Genomic DNA, 18,221 nt, shown 5'->3' on the forward strand with positions numbered 1-18,221 from the left:
GGTTATTTTTCCTACACAGAATTCCTATCATGGAATTTCTGAAGTGAATGCTTTTTAGTTTTAGTATTTGGATGTAGTGTTATTATGATTTCTACCAATATAAGACTCAAATGCACTAAGACTTATGCAGATAAATAGTGAAAACTGATCTCTACAAACAAGGTAGAGTAATATAAATTAAACAAACTTAACAAACACTATGAAGGCAACTTAAATTAGTAAAGTAAGACAGATGAAGTCTTAGGTTTCATAGATACCCAATAAATGTCATATAGCTATGACTTTTCTTTTGTGACTAGACACATAACTGTTAATTATGCTGATATTATCAAATAAACAAAACTTTTTGTCAGAGATTTTTAAGTTACTTAGATATGAGTGAAAGAATAAGGAGAAAAATGTGTAACACAGCAAAATCTATTATCAACAAGAAGTAATAAGCTTGTTCCACAAAGAAACTACACAGACCTACTATATGTTTCAACTAATTTCTTAAACTCCTACAGAACGTATATATTATAAGAAGTATTGGGCATTGTTTCTTTGAAACCTGATCAGAGGTGAAAAAACTGCTTTCTATTTGACCCCATCACCAAAAGCATCTGTAAATTTTGAAAAAAACTGTTATGATGCATTTTACTTACCCTCATCCTTCCATTTCTTATTGCTGGTCCGTCTTCTGCTAACCTCAAGACATACAAATCCATTTTGTACTCCCTTCCTCCTCGAATACTAAACCCAAACCCTTTGGCTCCTTTCTCCAAATCAACAGTGAAATAATCAAAGTCCTGTATAGACAAATACAAAATGAAAGACAATTAACCATACGAATGCCATGGTACTAATTCAATAAAACTTTAAAATCTCTTCAAAAGTGTATCTATCCAATTGATATAAACAAAGAGACCTTCAAAGTGTACTTCTGCACTGACAGACTTTGGCCATTTCTGAAGACAGACTTTAGCAAAATGTAAAGTGAAAACCAAGTGAAACCACCACAATGCCTAGGCCTAAATCACGCTGAAAAGGCATCTTCCAGCAGTTGCCTGGTATCATAATCTCTCCAGATGGTTTCCATATTCACTCTCAATACTTTCATGGCATCCGAGTGTAAGTGTTTATTTGTGTCTATGCAGAAGTGCTGATTTGGCAAATGAGGTAGCAGGCTGTTCCTGCATAAGCATCATCACGACTAAACATTAGTAGGAGACACCCCTCCTAAATTCACCGAAGTCAACATGATCAGCAGGCTGGGCTGCATGGAGTCACAACATCACTTCAGTTTAAACCTACTTGAGGAGGAGATGGGAAGTAGGAGCTTTTAGTTTCACCCTTTCCATGTCCTGTAGAGATGGAGATTTGTCTTTACAGTTTTGCCTTGGTGGACCCTAACTACCATCACCATAGAGGGGTCTGGGTGGCAACTTGCTCTGTTACTTCTAATCCATTGGCAGCCAGGAGTGCGAGATCCATGGGAGCAGGAGGAATATGAGAGCAAGCTTGGATTGTGCAGACTAGTGGTTAGAGAATTAAACTGGAGATGGTGGGAAACAGGTAGTCTAAGTATCACTCTAGATGCTAAGAAGCATCTTAAGGGTGTGCACGTGGGGGTGGGGATTTGTTATTTAGATACTGAAATGCATAAAATTTTACAGAGGGTTCTCTGGATCCCATTCAAGAATTTGGATATTTTCACTGATACAGTTTATGTGTCTGGCTTTGAAAATATGGACATAGAAATCATCTATATATGGTTCCAGTATATAGTGTCTAGCAGTTTACATTCTCTGATTTAATATTTTTCTGACCTCTGTTTTTTTCTGCCTTTTTGTAAGGAGAAAGGAGGATTTTTTTGAAAGTCTGAACTTTGGGCTAAATCTTCAAACCTTCACAGCTGTCAGTAAATATTTGTCATCAGCAGAGTCTTGTCCAAGGTAACATAACTCTTCATCTAAGGTTTATTTCTTTGAATTTGTAAGGTCATGCCTGATGTCAAAGAAAGTAGTTGCACAAGCTACTTTCTCCTCATCCAAATATTACCAACAGAAATGTAATTTTATCAGTCTGGATTCACATTTATTTATTTATTTATTTATTCAGATTAGATAAAATCTTCATTTTCAACAATACTGTAGAAATGTAGCCCGACCTCAGTACATCCACTGTTTGATGACTGTATTATGTTCCTAAGAATAAAGAAATTCCTTTGTTGATGCAAAGGCAGCTTATTTTAGAATGTTATTTTAACTCTCTAGTGCCTTAAAAATAGCATTTATTTAATGTTATAGTCACATAATTATAAATGTATTGTTATTTGACAGATCACATAGTTCTTCATTAGTATTAATCGTTTTGAAGTAATTTCCCCTACAGAGAAATAGCAACTCAGAGTAAAAACATTAAAGGTACCTTTTTCTTCTATAATGTCATCTTTTTTACCAGTACACATGATCTCTCCCTACAGACCTAATGCTTTCTGTTCAGGAGTGCTGTGAGTATTTCAGTTATACACATGATCTCTCCCTACAGACCTAAAGCATTAGGTTCTGTTCAGGAGTGCTGTGAGTATTTCAGTTTGTACCTGGGGCTGCCTGTACTCTGACAGAGGGTACTGTCTGGTGTCGGGCGAATGCTGCCTGTAATCCATCAAGGGCGGCTGCCTGTAGTCGAGAGGTGGTGGCTGCTGGTAATCCATCACCGGCGGATGCCTGTAGTCCAGCGGAGGCTGTCGGTAGTCTGTTGAGGACTGCCTGTAGTCTGTAAATGGAGGTTGCCGGATATCAGGTTTCACATCTTGTCTGGCTTTTACTTCTGACCTATAACTGTGACAGAAAGGAAAAATTACTTAGTTTCAGAAAGTGGCAAAACATTAAAAATGCGCATTACATGCAATATGAGGAGTGAAAGCAAACTGCCGGACTGCAAAATTGCGTAAAACAAATTTTCACAGAGAAGCAAAACTTTGGAGACTAAATAGTCGAGGCATCCAAAACCAGGGAGTGCTTTTGAAACATGGTCGTAAGCAATTTTCCCTCAGGTCATGCTGTGCAATTTTCCACTCATATCAGTGAGATCGGCATTAGGCTCAGAGGGGCAGGAGCAGGAAAAGCATCCCGATTCCCACTTGTCTACCTGGAAGATGAAACTGCATGTGAAAAAACCTACAGTACTTACTACAAAATAATCTACATTTTGAATGAATGAGAGCATTGTTTTACTGATGTTAATTTATCTCTGAAAAGATAATCTAAATAATCTGAACTTTTCAAAATGTGTCAAGGTATGTTTCAAGACTCCATTACTTTGTTAGTACAGTTAGAGTAACTTTATGGCAAATCTTCCTACACACTAGCTTTAATTAGCTAAATGTCTAACCAGACAGAAAAATATTAGAACTATTTCCCTTTGACTTTTCTGAGAAGATGAAAATAGTCTACTGCCAAATGTTCTTTTAAAATATGTACATGGCATCTATAATAAGACCTGCAGGTACACATACAATCCTCTTACTTTCTTCACTCAGTATCATGACCTTGTAAAAAGAAGATGAAGAATGAACAGGCTTACTGTGATGCTGAGTCTTATTAGCATTGGAAGTAAAAATACTAGTTAGCATTCCCAAGAGTTTTAAATATCTTATTATATTTTGGTTTTGATACAGAAACAATGTATGTGGCTATATAAACAAGCTGTAATCTGACTTTTAAAATCTAGTGAAAAATTACACTATATGAACTAGCAATAATGGATCTTTTTTCTGGAATTAGAGTCATTCTTAGGCAGGTTCCCAATATACAACCACAGCTGTATCCCAGAAGATGATGCTTTTATTTACAGTTGGAGGCACTGTAATTTTTGACAAATAAGTAAATGGTGACATGACCATTTACTTATTTGAAAAATAAGACATAACTACAGACTACTACAGAACTTATTTTATTTACTTTAATTAATATAGTTTACTGGTTCCCTCTGAAAATTCCCAATTCAACCGTCATTTAATAATGACTTACAACTGCACAGAAAGACTTTTGTGAAAGCTTTGCATTGGATTTTGTTAGAAACATATGTCTTCTAGGAGGTGATCACTTTTGGAAAAAGTATTCAATGAAATATAAGGCAAAGAAATTTGCCAAGTGTGACTAATGGAGAGAAAATCATTTGGAGCAAGTGAAAGTGCTACATCTGTTAAGGAAGGAGAATTAGAGAGCAGAGTGCCTAAATCACAACTGAACCCAAGTACATCCAGAAGCAAAAAGTTACAATTCTGTAACCAGCATCTACTATTTGGGGAAGAGGGTCTTGACTGATGATTGATCTTCAGGTTACTGAAGATTAGCATAAAGACAGTCAGTGTAATCAGCCTCATTTAACATGTCAAAAATTAATCCAAAGACAAAATTGTGTTGATTTGAGATCACTAAAAGTTGTAACATCCCACAGCCCGAGCGTGCTTTCTATATACACAGCTTTTAATACAGCTGGTCACAAAATTTCTATCCTCCTACCATTTAATTTCCATCACAGATAAATTTGTCAATGCATATGCATAAATTACACATGAGAAATTGACTGGAAAATGATACACCATAGACAAGACCTGTTATCAAAATATCTTCCCAACTCCTGAACTCTAATAGAGAAAAAAAAAAAAAAAAAAGACACCTAAGGTAATGAAAAAAAAGGGCCACCTCGGTCAGATACTGATATGCCCATATTTTGTAAGTTGTAATGATATAAGAAAGTAAGTTAGCAACGACATTATTAGCAAGGCTTACTTCAGTGTTTAGTTCATGGCAAACATATGATTCTGTTGGACCTTTGCAGAAGTTTGGTTAGACCCTTGTTCATAACAACATGCTTCAGACCTGAACAGATCATGCTGGCATGCACAATCCATGCTCTGCAAGTGCAATCATGGGACCATGGCTCGTCAGAGCCCCACAGGTGATGGCTCCCAGCTGCTAGAAACAGCCTGAAGACCCAGCACATGGGTGTTTCATGGTCCTCAGAGAAGGTAGAGGCTGGAGGAGCCGTTCTTACCTGTTTTCGTGTCCCTGCAGCTGGAGGGGCTGTGGAGGTGGTGGCTGGGTGACGGGGCTGTGCTGGGCGACGGGGCTCTGCTGTGCCAGGGGACTTTGCTGGGCCATTGGGCTGTGCTGCTGGGCCATGGGGCTCTGCTTCTCTGAGCTGGGGGCCGAGGCTGGGCTGTTCAGCTCTGCATAATGGGAAGCTGGAGATTAAAGACCTGTCACAGCACGGCATTTAACAAAGGGCAAAGGCAGACAATAATAATTTTTGGTCACACGCTACATCTGAAAATTTATGCTTTGTCACTTTTACTCTCTTGGGTTATAATTAGATTTTAAGACATCTGAACCTAATAGGCTCCTCTTGATAGTCCATGGGATCTGAAATCTTGGTCATTTCTGTAACTCCAGTTGACACCTCCTCTATTTAAAACCCAGTTGAACAAGGTAAATGGCTTCTGTGATTCACGTTTTCTTTTAAAGCCTAGAAATGCTGTTTATTTGAAAACTTTTCACTCTGAGAGAATGAATTATTTTATTTCTTTCACTAGTGTTATGAGATGACAGACTATCATCACAAAAGCTAAAACACCGGTATGCTTGTGCTAGCTCCTGCTGTCTTTGAGGTCAACAGGAGTTTCCTGTCTTTTTAAATCTTTGGGGACTGTGAACATTAAAACCAATCTCAGTAAATTCTGACTAACCAGCTAAACCAATGTTTTATTTCACTGTATTGTGCCAAATGACCAGGGTTTCACACAGGAACACTGCAGAAAACCAGAATCCTTTTTTCCAAAACAATGTAAAATTAAAAAAGACAGAGAGGCTGGGGTAGGAAATGTGGCTCGCAGCGGTGTTACAAATAAGGAATGCCAATCTTCCTTCAGGCTTCCCGCTGCACTTGGGGAACACACATTTGGCACTGAGCTCATTCTGAATATATTTCTCCCAATACGCTGGCACAGTTATGTTGCTCACCATTTACCTATTAAGAAGCATAAATGAGAGAGACCCCACCCACAAGCGGACAGAGCACTTCAGAAGTAATTGCTCATGCATTATCAACAGCAAAGGTACACATTGTATTTTTTTATTCCTGCTTGCAAAAGAATGAGTGAGGCAGTGTAGCGTGGTGCAAAGCATCCAGAATGGATGTGTGTGTGGCTGAACATTCTTAAGAGCAACAGCTATGTACCATCCAGATCTTGCCAAGATTTATACTTGAATCTAATTTGAATTTTGATTGATTTTATTTTTTATTTTTTAACATGTCAGTTTGTCCCATATGAGCGCACATTTCTTCTAATGGTTCTCTACTTACTTTATGCTCATAATTATTTTAAGAATTTTGGCTACTTTATTAAAAATCTTTTCAATTTAGGCTTAATTGTCAAAAAAGCTGGTATATTTGCACTTAAAACACTCCTCATGCAGGCATAAGCAATACTTGTCTGTGTAATTACTATGCTTAAGGCTTTAATTGCCCATTTTGCATCTGTGAGTCTCTTTTGTGTTGCTAAGTTTCAGAGTTGAAGATTGGGAATATTGCCCCTCATTTCTACATTAGTCTCATAACTATGGATGAACTAGTCAAATCATAAGCTGCTTCTAAAACTGCTTTGCATTTATATGGTATTTTTCACCTGAAAGTGCATTACAGAGGTATTAGATTTTTTCCTAATTTTATAAGCTAGGAAGCTAATGTCAGAAGGCAAATGAGGTATCCAGTGTCACACAGTCACACAGGCAAGCCATGCCCTAGGCACAAATCATTTCTCACCACTAGCACTCTAGAACATCATGTAGCAATGCATTTCAGACACACCTCCGCTTTCTTTCTAATTTAAGGTATCCATCTCTAACACTGAACTACTAGCAATTTGCTAATATGAATTAACCTGTGTACAAGGGATGCATGTATCATCACACTTGTTTGTACATGCTTGCAAAACTGACCTCCAGTGATTATACCCCACTGATTTGCAGCTTTTTGGTGTGAATTCTGAACTTGTGGATGTTTGTGTTTTTCCTTCACTGAATTTATTTAACAACATAGATAAGTTGTCCCAGTTGCAGTCCATGGCCAGTGTCAGACGATTTCCTTGTCCTGTTGCTGGATGCAGCAGCAGCAGGTGGAGGTCATGTAACAGGAGCATGGATCATTAAGTAATTACATTACTTGCTGTGTGACATTCCTAGCTCTGATGGTATTTGTTGCTTAGATATAAAGCCACAGTCTCATTAATACAGTACAATTCATACACCAGTACAGCACATTGCCAAACTAAAAAAAGCGTGAAATCAACCTCAAAACCCATGAAACCAACATCAAAAGATCTTCACTGATTAGCTGTGGACTAATGACCAGAATAATGAGTCTGTCTTCTTATCCTTGCCTTACAAATGATATAATTTAGGGTTCATTTCTTTCCTGCCTTGTGCATTTATAGTAATATACATTTGGAGGAAACTACCAAATCTGAACTCTTCCTTCACATCACCTTGTCACAGGTAGCTGGTAGCTGAAGATGCCTAGTGACAGCCATTGTCGTCTCTTGTAAGCCAAACTTTAGTTTGGTTTATAGCAGGCTATAAGGGATCAAACTCAAACCCTGTCTCTCTTGTAGGCTGCTTTTCCATATAGAAGACAATTCTTTGGTTCCAAAAGACATTAAAACTCACCAGTACTCAGCTTGCTCTCGGATTTCTCCAAGTTTACTTTAAATATCCTTTTCCTAACTAGAAACCTTTTCAAAAAATTCAGAAATTCTAGCTAGTTCTAAGGCTCTAATTTTGCTGTACTGTACATTACAGCTGAGAAAGTGAAACAAAAGATGTTCTTTCAAGAGGTGACATAACTCAAGCTAATTGGAGGCTACTTAAAATATTCTTCCTGTTTTTAAGGGCCATTGACTTACCCTCCTGCGGAATGATGCGAAGAGTTACGCTGAGACCTGCATCTTTAATTAGCTTCACAATATCTGCATGAGGCATGTTAATAATTGACTGGCCGTTCACAGCTAAGATCCGGTCTCCAACTTTAAGTTTTGCACAGCGATCTGCAGGACTTCCATCAATTATCCGCCCTATTTTATGGGGTACAGCTAGACAAGGAACAATAGTCACAGTTAACATATGCTGCAACAAGTGGTGATGTTCACAAGCAAAAGAAAATGAGTTCATTTGGTAGAAAGTTCTCTGTGAACTAAAAACCAGCTTATGCATAAACATATAAGAATATAAATTCTTATACAATGTCATTTGCATTTACACAGGATGGATTTCTCAAAAAAATTCAGAATCCAGATAAGCATACATACATGGCATCTACATACGAAGCCCAAAATCAGTTTATGGTTCAGCTAGTTTGCAAACCTGGCATGTAACAAGATGATAAACAGATCAGGAGAACAATAAGGCATTAAAACAGTGAAGCAGATAAATTTGCACAATAGGTAGTAATCATAAATTGTCGCCCACCTCTTAGTTTACAGAGCTTCTTTATTGCAACAGAGGCACTACAAACACTATTTATTTTATATACAACAGATGTTATTACTGAAAATGCTCAGGGTTCACTAAATTGTTCTCCTCCTCCATTCAAATATGTTAATTGATAAATAGAAATAATACTGAAGACCTATTGAGATGTGCAGCTTTCCAACTAGATTCACGCCAGCATGAATTTACAGTTAATTATGAGTGCATAGACACATTTACTACATCAAATAGACTCCCCTCTCCTCCATTCTCAAAACATGACAGATCACCTGTGCTTCTGCTTTTGCTCTTCCCTGAGGTTCTCCACATTTCTGTGTACTCCATCCATTCTGTTTTTTCCATCATTTGCCACTGAATTTTCTAAATACTAATCTTGATCTTTCTCTCAGTGTTTCTTCCCTATTCTCCTCGGTTTTTTAACTAAATGCATACACTATAGCTGACTCTTCTCTATCTACGCTCTTCAAAGCCTCAGAATAAGCTTATCACAATTTAATTTGACTATATATTCTATTAATATCCTAATGGTGTCTGAGTACCCCTCAGCAATCCCACAGTTCCGCCTTGGCGAACTTAGCTCGAAGCTAAAAAAGGGAAGGAAGAGTGAAAGAGGAAGAACTTCATATTCCTTTTATCTTCCTCTTAAGCACAATGGCCTTTACCTTCCTGATAAAGGTATCTACTCTAAAGGTTTTGGTATCACTGCACTCCCTTTGTCCTGCCGTGCTATGAAAGGATCAACAGTGGGTGACCTTCAGAACAAAGCTCGTGACTGTCAAGGTACCTTTACTACTGCACTTTGGTTTTTGAGGATTTAAAGCTCCTCTTCTGAGGTTGTATTGGTGCAATGTGTTGTCATACGATCTTGCTGCAGAGTGGGGTGTGAAAAGCTTTTGCAGAAGGAACCTGAATCTCTATCAGAGTCTGTGAAGAAGACCACTGGTATGCTATACCAAGGTTTTATGGGCAAATCCAGTGAATTCCTAATGAAACTTGCAGCCATTTAGCAGAAGCTGGTTTCCATATATTTCTAAATGATATGAGGAGAAGTTTATCTCCTGGCTCCTTCTCTCCCAGTAATATCCTGAGGAGTTTCTGGTCTCTGATTGCTCTTCCAGGTGGAGTTCTGCCTGAGTCTCCTCCTAAGCCACAATATCCTGTCCACCATGGTCCCTGCTGCTGCCTTGGGAGGGGAGGATTTATTTAAGGATTTATTTACAAGCATGAGTGCTCCTAAGGGATGCAGGTTATCTGATGTGCAGGTTATTAATGAAAATATGAATGTGTTAGAATACGTTAGAAAACTTCTAATTTTTAAGAGCCATTGGTGGTGAAATACTTACTGTGAAGGAATAAGAAGAAGCTACTCTCACAGTGGATTAATTAGGTAAAAGCTGAGGAACACAGGTAGAAATGAACTGTGAATTTCCATAATGAAAATTTTTCATTGTTCAGAATGGTCCCATCTAAAACAGGCACGGAAGAGCAGTTAAGCTGTCAGTACTGAGTGGGCTGAGTGAAGTGGCAGACAAGATCTCATGAAAAGAAATGCAAGTTGATGCACATGGGGAAAAAATAACCCCGTCTAAGCTTAAGCAGAGATGAGTCCTAAATTAATTATTACGCTCAGGAGATTTTTAAATAAGTGTCCCTACTTCTCTAAAAACATAAACTCAGTAAAACAGTAAGCAGAACTTTAAGAGTTAGAAAAAGAATAGCAAATGAAACAAACTATTGCTGGTTCCTACTGTGCACCTCAAGTCAGTATTGCTGATAGTTTCACTATCCTGCATCTTGCGTGCACCCTCAGCAAGGTTGCCAATGATGCCAAGCTGAGTGGTGCGTTTGACATGATGGAGGGATGGGATGCCATCCAGAGGGACCTTGACAGGCTTGAAAGGTGGGTCTATGCAAACCTCATGAAGTTCAACAAGGCCAAATGCAACGTCCTGTACCTGGGTTGGGGCAACCCCAAGCACAAATACAGGCTGGGCGATGAATGGCTTGAGACAAGCTCCGAAGAGAAGGACTTGGGAGTGGTGGTGGTCAAGAAGCTGAACACGAGCAGACAGTGTGTGCTTACAGCCCAGAAGGCCAATAACCGTATCCTGGGCTGCATCAAGAGAAGCGTGTCCAGCAGGTCGAGGGAGGTGATTCTCTCCCGCTACTCCACTCTTGTAAGGCCCCACCTGGAGTACTGTGTCCAGTTCTGGAGACCTCAACACAAGAAAGACCTGGACCAGTTAGAATGAGTCCACAGGAGGGTTACAAGGATGATCCGAGGGCTGGAGCACCTCTCTCATGAGGACAGGCTGAGAGAGTTGGGGCTGTTCAGCCTGGAAAAGAGAAGGCTCCGGGGAGATCTTATAGCTGCCTCCCAGTACCTGAAGAGGCCTACAAGGAAGCTGGGGAGGGACTTTTTACAAAGGCCAGTAGCGATAGAACAAGGGGTAATGGTTTTAAGTTGGAAGAGGGTAGGTTTAGATTAGATATTAGGAAGAAATTATTTCCTGTAAGGGTGGTCAGACACTGGAACAGGTTGCCCAGAGAAGCTGTGGATGCCCCCTCCCTGGAAGTGTTCAAGGCCAGGCTGGATGAGGCTTTGAGCAACCTGGTCTAGTGGAAGGTGTCCCTGCTGATGGCAGGGGGGCTGGAACTAGATGATCTTTAAGGTCCCTTCCAACCCAATCCATTCTATGATCTCAAAAATTACAGCACTGAGCTAGCAAAGATTCAGAGAAAGACAGCATGGCAGTGAGAAGCAGAAAACAGCCTCTTCTCAAATGAGTAGTGCATGAGCTGACTGTCTGTAGCTTGGAGAAGGTGAGGCAACCTTCTGGCTAGCCAGAAGGATGAATGCATTTAAAAAGGAATTAGAAAAATTCACACAAGTGGATCCACTGCTGATTAAATCAGAAAGCTGTGGTTGTGGAAGCTGAGGAGATGCCTGTGGAAGGTCTCTGTCTGCTGTAATGCTGGCCTCTCTGCCACTGGTCAGGGACCAGGACAGCACGGAGCTCCGCAGCTCTCCCAGCATCATAGGTCTCTTCTCAAGAAGAAGCCTCCCATGTTTGGCATTTAATGTTCACACATACCTTTTCTTAAATTGCACCTTCAGTCTCCTTCTCTGGAGACATTCAAAACCCGCCTGGACGCCTTTCTGTGTGATCTCATTTAGGTTCCTGCTCCAGCAGGGGGATTGGACTGGATGATCTTTCAAGGTCCCTTCCAGTCCCCAACATTCTGCGATTCTGTGATTTTTATCTAAGCAGAGCATTATTAAGGGTATTAACGTACCCTTTTAAAGGAAGTCCCAGATCACTTGACTGGTGGCAAATGATTCCACTTGCACTTAAAAATTTTTACTCATCTATTCACACCTCTTTTAAGAATTTGCCACAAGCTGTTCTCCAAACATATGTACATTTTGTACAATGGCAGCACGTGACTAGATTAGACTCTGCAGAGCATTTGATCCACTTATTTCAAAACACAGAATTACCTGAGCAGCATTTTATATTAGCAGACTCTACAGAAACACATGAATTTGTGGGGGTTTTTTTGTTTGTTTGGTTGTTTTTTTTTCCAAGAATCCCATTATTCACACTAAGAGTGAGCACAGAAAACAAGCTGTCCCTTTGCAAGACAATTAATTTCTTAGTTCTCTCAGACTACACAATGGATGAGCTGTAAGGGGAAAATTTAATGGTAAACAGTGCTTTATAAATATCTTTTTAACTGTTGAAAATATGGGAAAGTAGTGAGATTCAGATTTATATGCATATGAAATATACAGTCCTTCAAAATAGATATGTAGATTTTATAGATTTTTTTTTTCTCTAATACTATCAAGTCATTCAACATGTGATACTTAAGAGGGATATATATGGATATTTACCTTAAGAAAAAAAATCCATCCAAGGCAGAAGTCATAATCCGAGATCCAAAAAAACCTAGCAGAGAGCAGTAAGGCCACAGAAGCATTTCCTAAAAACAGATCTTACAATGGGATCTAATTTTTCTGCAGTGTGTTTTATGAAAAAAATGTGACTTCAGAGAGATTTGAATTCTGAGAGCATCAAAGCTTCTAAGATACTCGAAGCCATCAACTTCTCCACCTAAATCTCCCTCAGATATTGACAGCATTTGTGTCAGGAACGCAAACTGACCCAGTGCTTGCACCTGGCAGCTGATGCCTTCCCAGAAGGTAGTTAATTGTGCCATGATCAGCTCTAAACTCATTATCAAAAGAGAAGTTAAATTAAAAAACTAAGAAAGAAAATTATTTAAAATATTTTTTTTGCATTTAGAAAGTGGGTAATGTCTGCTTTCAATAACTTAGTGATAACTACACATTCGTGTTTTTCTCTACATTACCATTTTTATTTTATAAAATTACCCACTTTTACTCTCCATGATCAAAATTAGCATCCTTCCCACACCTTCTTGTCACAGAAAAGAAAGAGTAAATTCTGTGGCTTTACCTGAGGGTCCATGTGCTTGGGTCAGCTGTACACAAAGCCAGAGCAGTTGCTGAATACAGATATTGCTTCTAACACTGTCTATTTCTATAAGCCTCTTGCTTTTTGGAAATAAAAATAATTTCTCTGTATTTGGGAGACCCATGTGCTGGAAATAGCTGATTCTAAGATGCTACTAACAAATAATGCTTTTCTGGTTTACATAAATAAATTTTTTTACATCTCTTCAGTACTTTTAGTCATGACTGTTGAGACTGTTTTGTAGAGAGCAACTTTCCTGTTTTTCCCCCTCTATAGTAGCTAAATGTCAAAAATTATCAGCTAAGGGGAAAAAAATCAAACCTCTACTTTATCTATTACACCCTCTGGCAGACAAATTCTTGCAATCTTTTCTAATGTTAACAAATATAGATAGTAAACCAAGCAAATGAACCTTCCTGAGCCAGCTGTCCTTTTCAATGTTATACAGCTGATCACATGAATATTTATTATATCCTCAATTCTCAAAAGGTGAAAGAGTTTTCATTCAACCAGCAGGCTCCAGCATATCAGATTTTAACTGGGGGAATATATTAAATGTAAACATCTGTAATTTCATTGCTACTGAATAATCTAAAATTTGGGAAGCTTGAGTATGGTAGACTTTCTATCAGGGCTAATATTAGAATCAAGATAAAATATTTTCCTGAAATTGATGGGCTCTTTTATGTGACACTCATTTGGAAAATAGAAATCTTTGGCATGCTGCATAGTTGCAGATAACAATAATCCCTTTTGCTTATAAGGTTAATAAACTTATGAATTCAAACGTTCCATTGTGTGCTGGTATCGAGCATAATTACTTGCATAGTACAGGCATAAGAAACTAGGTGGGAAGGAATGCACATACCTTAGAAATCTGAAGATCTAAGGAAAAATTAATGGAACTTAGGTACTTTAATTCAGACTTCTCATGAAAGCAAAATGGACCCTGTGGAATCATATAGAAAAACTTCGATTCCCTTTCCAGGTTTGTGCTAAGAAAACTCAAAGATTTTGTTCTTTCAAAACACCAGAGCAGCATCACTAGGTCCAAATGACCTATTCAAGAACATGCTGGAGGACGGAAGTAATCTAGAGCAGGGAGTGATGTGGTTAAGATCCTCCATGCTTTATTCTCCAAAAAATGCCCAATAGCCAATTGAGTATTTCATGCCTGCTAACTGCAGCAATGTATTTTCAGTGATATTAAAAATCTTTTTCACTTCTTAAGGTTATTTCACTATTATTAGTTGCATATATTGATTTGAAAAACTAAATCATGAAACAATTTCTTTCAGCTACAAATTATACTGTCAGTTAAACAAGCTCAGAAAGCATGTTTTTGTAGCTGAAGAGGCAGAAGAACAGCCCAAACCTGAATATCAAAGCCAAGTAGAAATGAGAAACTGGATTCTTTGCCCACAAGTCACAAGTATCTTCCACAGGGGACTTGTGCTGCAGGTGGGTTTTCACTGCCCTGTTCCACAGATCTCCAAGCTAGGGCAGACAAACATCCTAATTTCCAAAGCTCTGTTTTCTTTAGAATTTGCAGATTGGTCACAGAAAATTGTGTCCTCAGGCCCCATCTCACCCAGGAAGAAGTATGTGTGAAATTGCAGCACAAATAACTGTCTCAGATCACACAGTTATCATTGATCAGTAAGCTGGTTTTTATCTCTAAACTGCAAGGATTTCAAAAAAACTCTGGGGCTGAATGTGACTTAGTTCAGAACGCTGCTTCCCGCAGTCAGCAGAGGCTTATCTTGGATTTATGGTATTTAGTTAAGACTGCATGTTTTGAGAAATGAGACAAACTTCTTTCATTAGACTCTGTTTTACCGTGTTTTGAAAATCCAACAGTCACACAGAATCACGGGCATATGCAGTGTAGGGGCAAATTAAATCTACAACTTCCCTTTTGCTAAACAGGAGGAAGATCATAACAAGCATGCACAGTCCTCTGCCTTTAATTTTAAAAAAATGTTTATTGATTATGCCTGTATTTTCAGTTTGTTTACACTTTATAACTGTGCTAATTGACAGTACTTGCTACAGTAAAATTCATGGAAATATTGCCGATTTTTCAATTTCACTGGAAGTTGTCAGTTAATGAGATCTGCTTACAACACATAGTTTCTTTCTACAGAAATTAGGGTGTTCAGAGATTTACAGGGAACCATAAATTCTTCTCCTAGAGGAAGCTGCATCCCAAACACATGAAGTAAAATAAGCAGGAAGATATGAAGTAGACAGGGATAAGTGTACTCCATAAAGCACTGGGACAAATTTATCTAGAAATCTCCTTTTGGTCATTTCTAGCTAGCTGCAAGTGCTTTTCCATAAGATGCAGAAAGTGAACTTGATACCCTAAAAAGCTCCACAAGAATGGATTTTTACCATAGAGGACTCACACTATTGAATATTATCCTAAATGTAATGCAATGGGTAGATTAATCAATTCAGTTTCAGTATTTAGCTGTAATGTGACACTCAGAACTGACGTGTGAGGCGATGCCACCCCAGGCACAGCTGCACCCCCATATCCTCACATGTTGCTGGTGGGGACTTGGAGGAGACAGTCACAGGAGGAGCCCTTCCTTGCAGAACCACATGCACTGAAAGTATTTTTATTGGTGGAAGCATGAAGGTATTCCTCAGGACAGGACTTGAGAAATAGATTGTAGTTTGCTCAGTTTAGCCACTGAACCAGGGCATCTAAAAGGTGTTCACAGTCTGGGAGGAAAAGGCAGTTACCTGGGAAGATCTCCACAGAGCTGTGAGGTTAAATCATTCCAGATCCACCCCAAACTAAAAGTGAAAAACTAGAGTTAGCTTCCAAGTATTCAGCTGGGAACATGACACTGAGTCCTTCAAAGAAATACCACTGTAGATGACAAAATTTTGATAAACTATGTGTAACCTGCATAGCAAAAGAAAGTATAGAGTAAGGTCAAATTTAGGTGGTCTGTCTGGAGAGGGGATGGGAGCCAACGCACCCTTTAATGTTGGGATGGGTCTAGGGGAAAGCACGATAATATGCTTAAGGGCAGTGGAAGTTAATCCTTTCATTAGGAACAGGTCAGAAGCCTGGCCAGGTGAATTTTCTTTTTTTAATCCCTTAGCACTCAAAGATCCTCTGTGCTCTGCATTAGCCAAAATGACTTGCCCCTGGATGTACCACTCCAACACAGCTCTTCATTTATCCACTTCATCTTCTTTTATTGATATAATTTTGAAGCATGGATGACCTTGCCTATGCTCCCGTTTTGCCCAGTGAAATCTCTTCATTCAATCCTTGTCACTCCGTTTCCACTCCTGATCTGCCCCACATCAGAACTGTAGTTTGGTGCAAGATAATCCCCTGTGCTGGATTAGAGAACATCCCAAGCAATGCTTTGACAAAGGGGAGACAAAATTTCTACCATTATAGAACACACAAAAAGAAATGTGCCACAAGAATTGGATGTTTAAGCAAGTAGCAGTAAGTCAAAGTTATATCCAGATGTAACGGCTGGCTCCTAACTACCCAATAGTAATTTATTATCATGACAGCTACTATAGTGCTGCCTATTACAAAATGCGAAAAAATTACTCTGTTCTCTAATTATGGCTGTCGTCTGCCCTCACTCTGTGCCTGTACCAAGGGTAAAAAAAATGCACTTACTATTTTGAAAATTTCTGCAAGGCAAAGGCAGGTCTGTAAACAAACAGTAACAACGAACCCCTTGCAAAGCATGTTGAGAGAAAAGTTGACCAAGACCTTAAGCCTCTTGGAAGAAGCATGACATTCTCAACTCTTGGAGCCCCCGAGCATTTTGTGGCTCTTTTCCAAGTCAGAGGGAGTGTGAAGCACTCTTAATAGGCTACATGGGAGCAGCGCAGCATACAGCCCATCAGGGAGGGTGGGAAAGGGGTATGAGACTCAGCTGGAGCATTGCTACTCTGACTTCATGGGGTGGTCCTACAGTGTCACAGCCAGAGCTGGTTTTAACTCCCTTGGCAAACACCCAGAGGGTGAGCTTTTGTGTAACCTCTTGAGCTTTGGGCCAGCTGCAAAGCAGCAAACCCATGAACCTGCAGCTCTGAGGGCAGTAGCAACTCTTTGAATGACAACTTCAATTTTAACAGTGCTTGAAGCACAAGCACCTAGAGACACAAGGGTCACGTTCCTGTACTGAGCAAGAGCTGTTGTAATTTGTTGCATTGTACAACATAGTTTATAAGTGTGATTTCAAGAACAAGGAAAACACTCTCAGAGTATAATTAATTGCCTTCTTCAGTAAAAGTGATGATGATACACTTTCAAATCCCTAAGCCTTTCACTTTTACAAGAAAGTAGAGAGGGGAATAGAGTTATCAAAATAAACATTGAATCAAAGGAACTCTTTTTCACTTTACTCTGAGGATACTCCCAGTGAGATGACTTCTTAGGCTGTACTACTCCAAGTAGTGTCTGGCACTACAAGATACTCCCTTTTCTGAACTACGAGAAGTGAATGACCACCAAGGTACTTGACATGGTGCCATGCAATCCATATTTCTATATTGATATAATCTGTGGACACTACACTTCCTCCATCCAGTTAATACTTTCCTACTCTTCGTATGCTTTCTACCCCTGATGGTGCATTTTAATCAAAGGATTTCAGGTTAATTCAAGCTGGAAGGGACCTCAAGAGGTCTCAGTGGCGGCTGCTGAACTTTTTATTGTCTTTCTTGAACTGAAGGGTCCAAAACTTGGATGCTGTATTTTAGATGGGTCCTAATGAGTGCTGAATAAAAGGGGATAATAATTTCCCCTCAATCTAGTGGCTACACTCCTGTTAAAATAGTCCAAATTACTTCACCCAAATAAATATCAAGTAAAGAAAACAAACCTTCCTTAAACTACAAATAGCCAATGATTTTTAGGCTGTTTTTATTACTGATGACAGATTATGTCATTTTCAGATTATTTTTTCTACTACATTTTCAGAACAGAATTCACACAGAAAAGACATTTTCTTCTCTGTTCTGTCACCGTCTACAGCAAATGTCATTTTTTGGTTCATTGCTGTTCTAAAGTTAGGATTTGGGTGCTCTTTGGGATCTCTGAAAATCAATGCAGTCATTATTTGAATAAATTCACTTGTCACTTCCACAGCAGACTGTCATTTTCCTTTACTATTGGAGGTGTTCAACTCAGGTT

General features: G+C 39.0%; 1 protein-coding gene across 1 annotated transcript in view; it reads right to left on the reverse strand.

Moving 5' to 3' along the window:
- The window catches only part of MAGI2 (membrane associated guanylate kinase, WW and PDZ domain containing 2), a gene marked incomplete at both ends in the record, with an annotated part of 68,569 nt that overhangs the window by 18,340 nt on the left and 32,008 nt on the right, over window positions 1-18,221 (reverse strand). The window contains 4 exons of the mRNA XM_029086134.1: window positions 645-788; window positions 2,582-2,822; window positions 5,044-5,218; window positions 7,949-8,134. Of these exons, the coding sequence (XP_028941967.1) occupies window positions 645-788; window positions 2,582-2,822; window positions 5,044-5,218; window positions 7,949-8,134 (746 nt within the window). The remainder of the gene's footprint in view (window positions 1-644; window positions 789-2,581; window positions 2,823-5,043; window positions 5,219-7,948; window positions 8,135-18,221) is intronic.

The sequence above is a fragment of the Antrostomus carolinensis genome, unplaced genomic scaffold (genome assembly GCF_000700745.2).
Source record: "Antrostomus carolinensis isolate BGI_N321 unplaced genomic scaffold, ASM70074v2 scaffold1890, whole genome shotgun sequence".
NCBI lineage: Eukaryota > Metazoa > Chordata > Aves > Caprimulgiformes > Caprimulgidae > Antrostomus > Antrostomus carolinensis.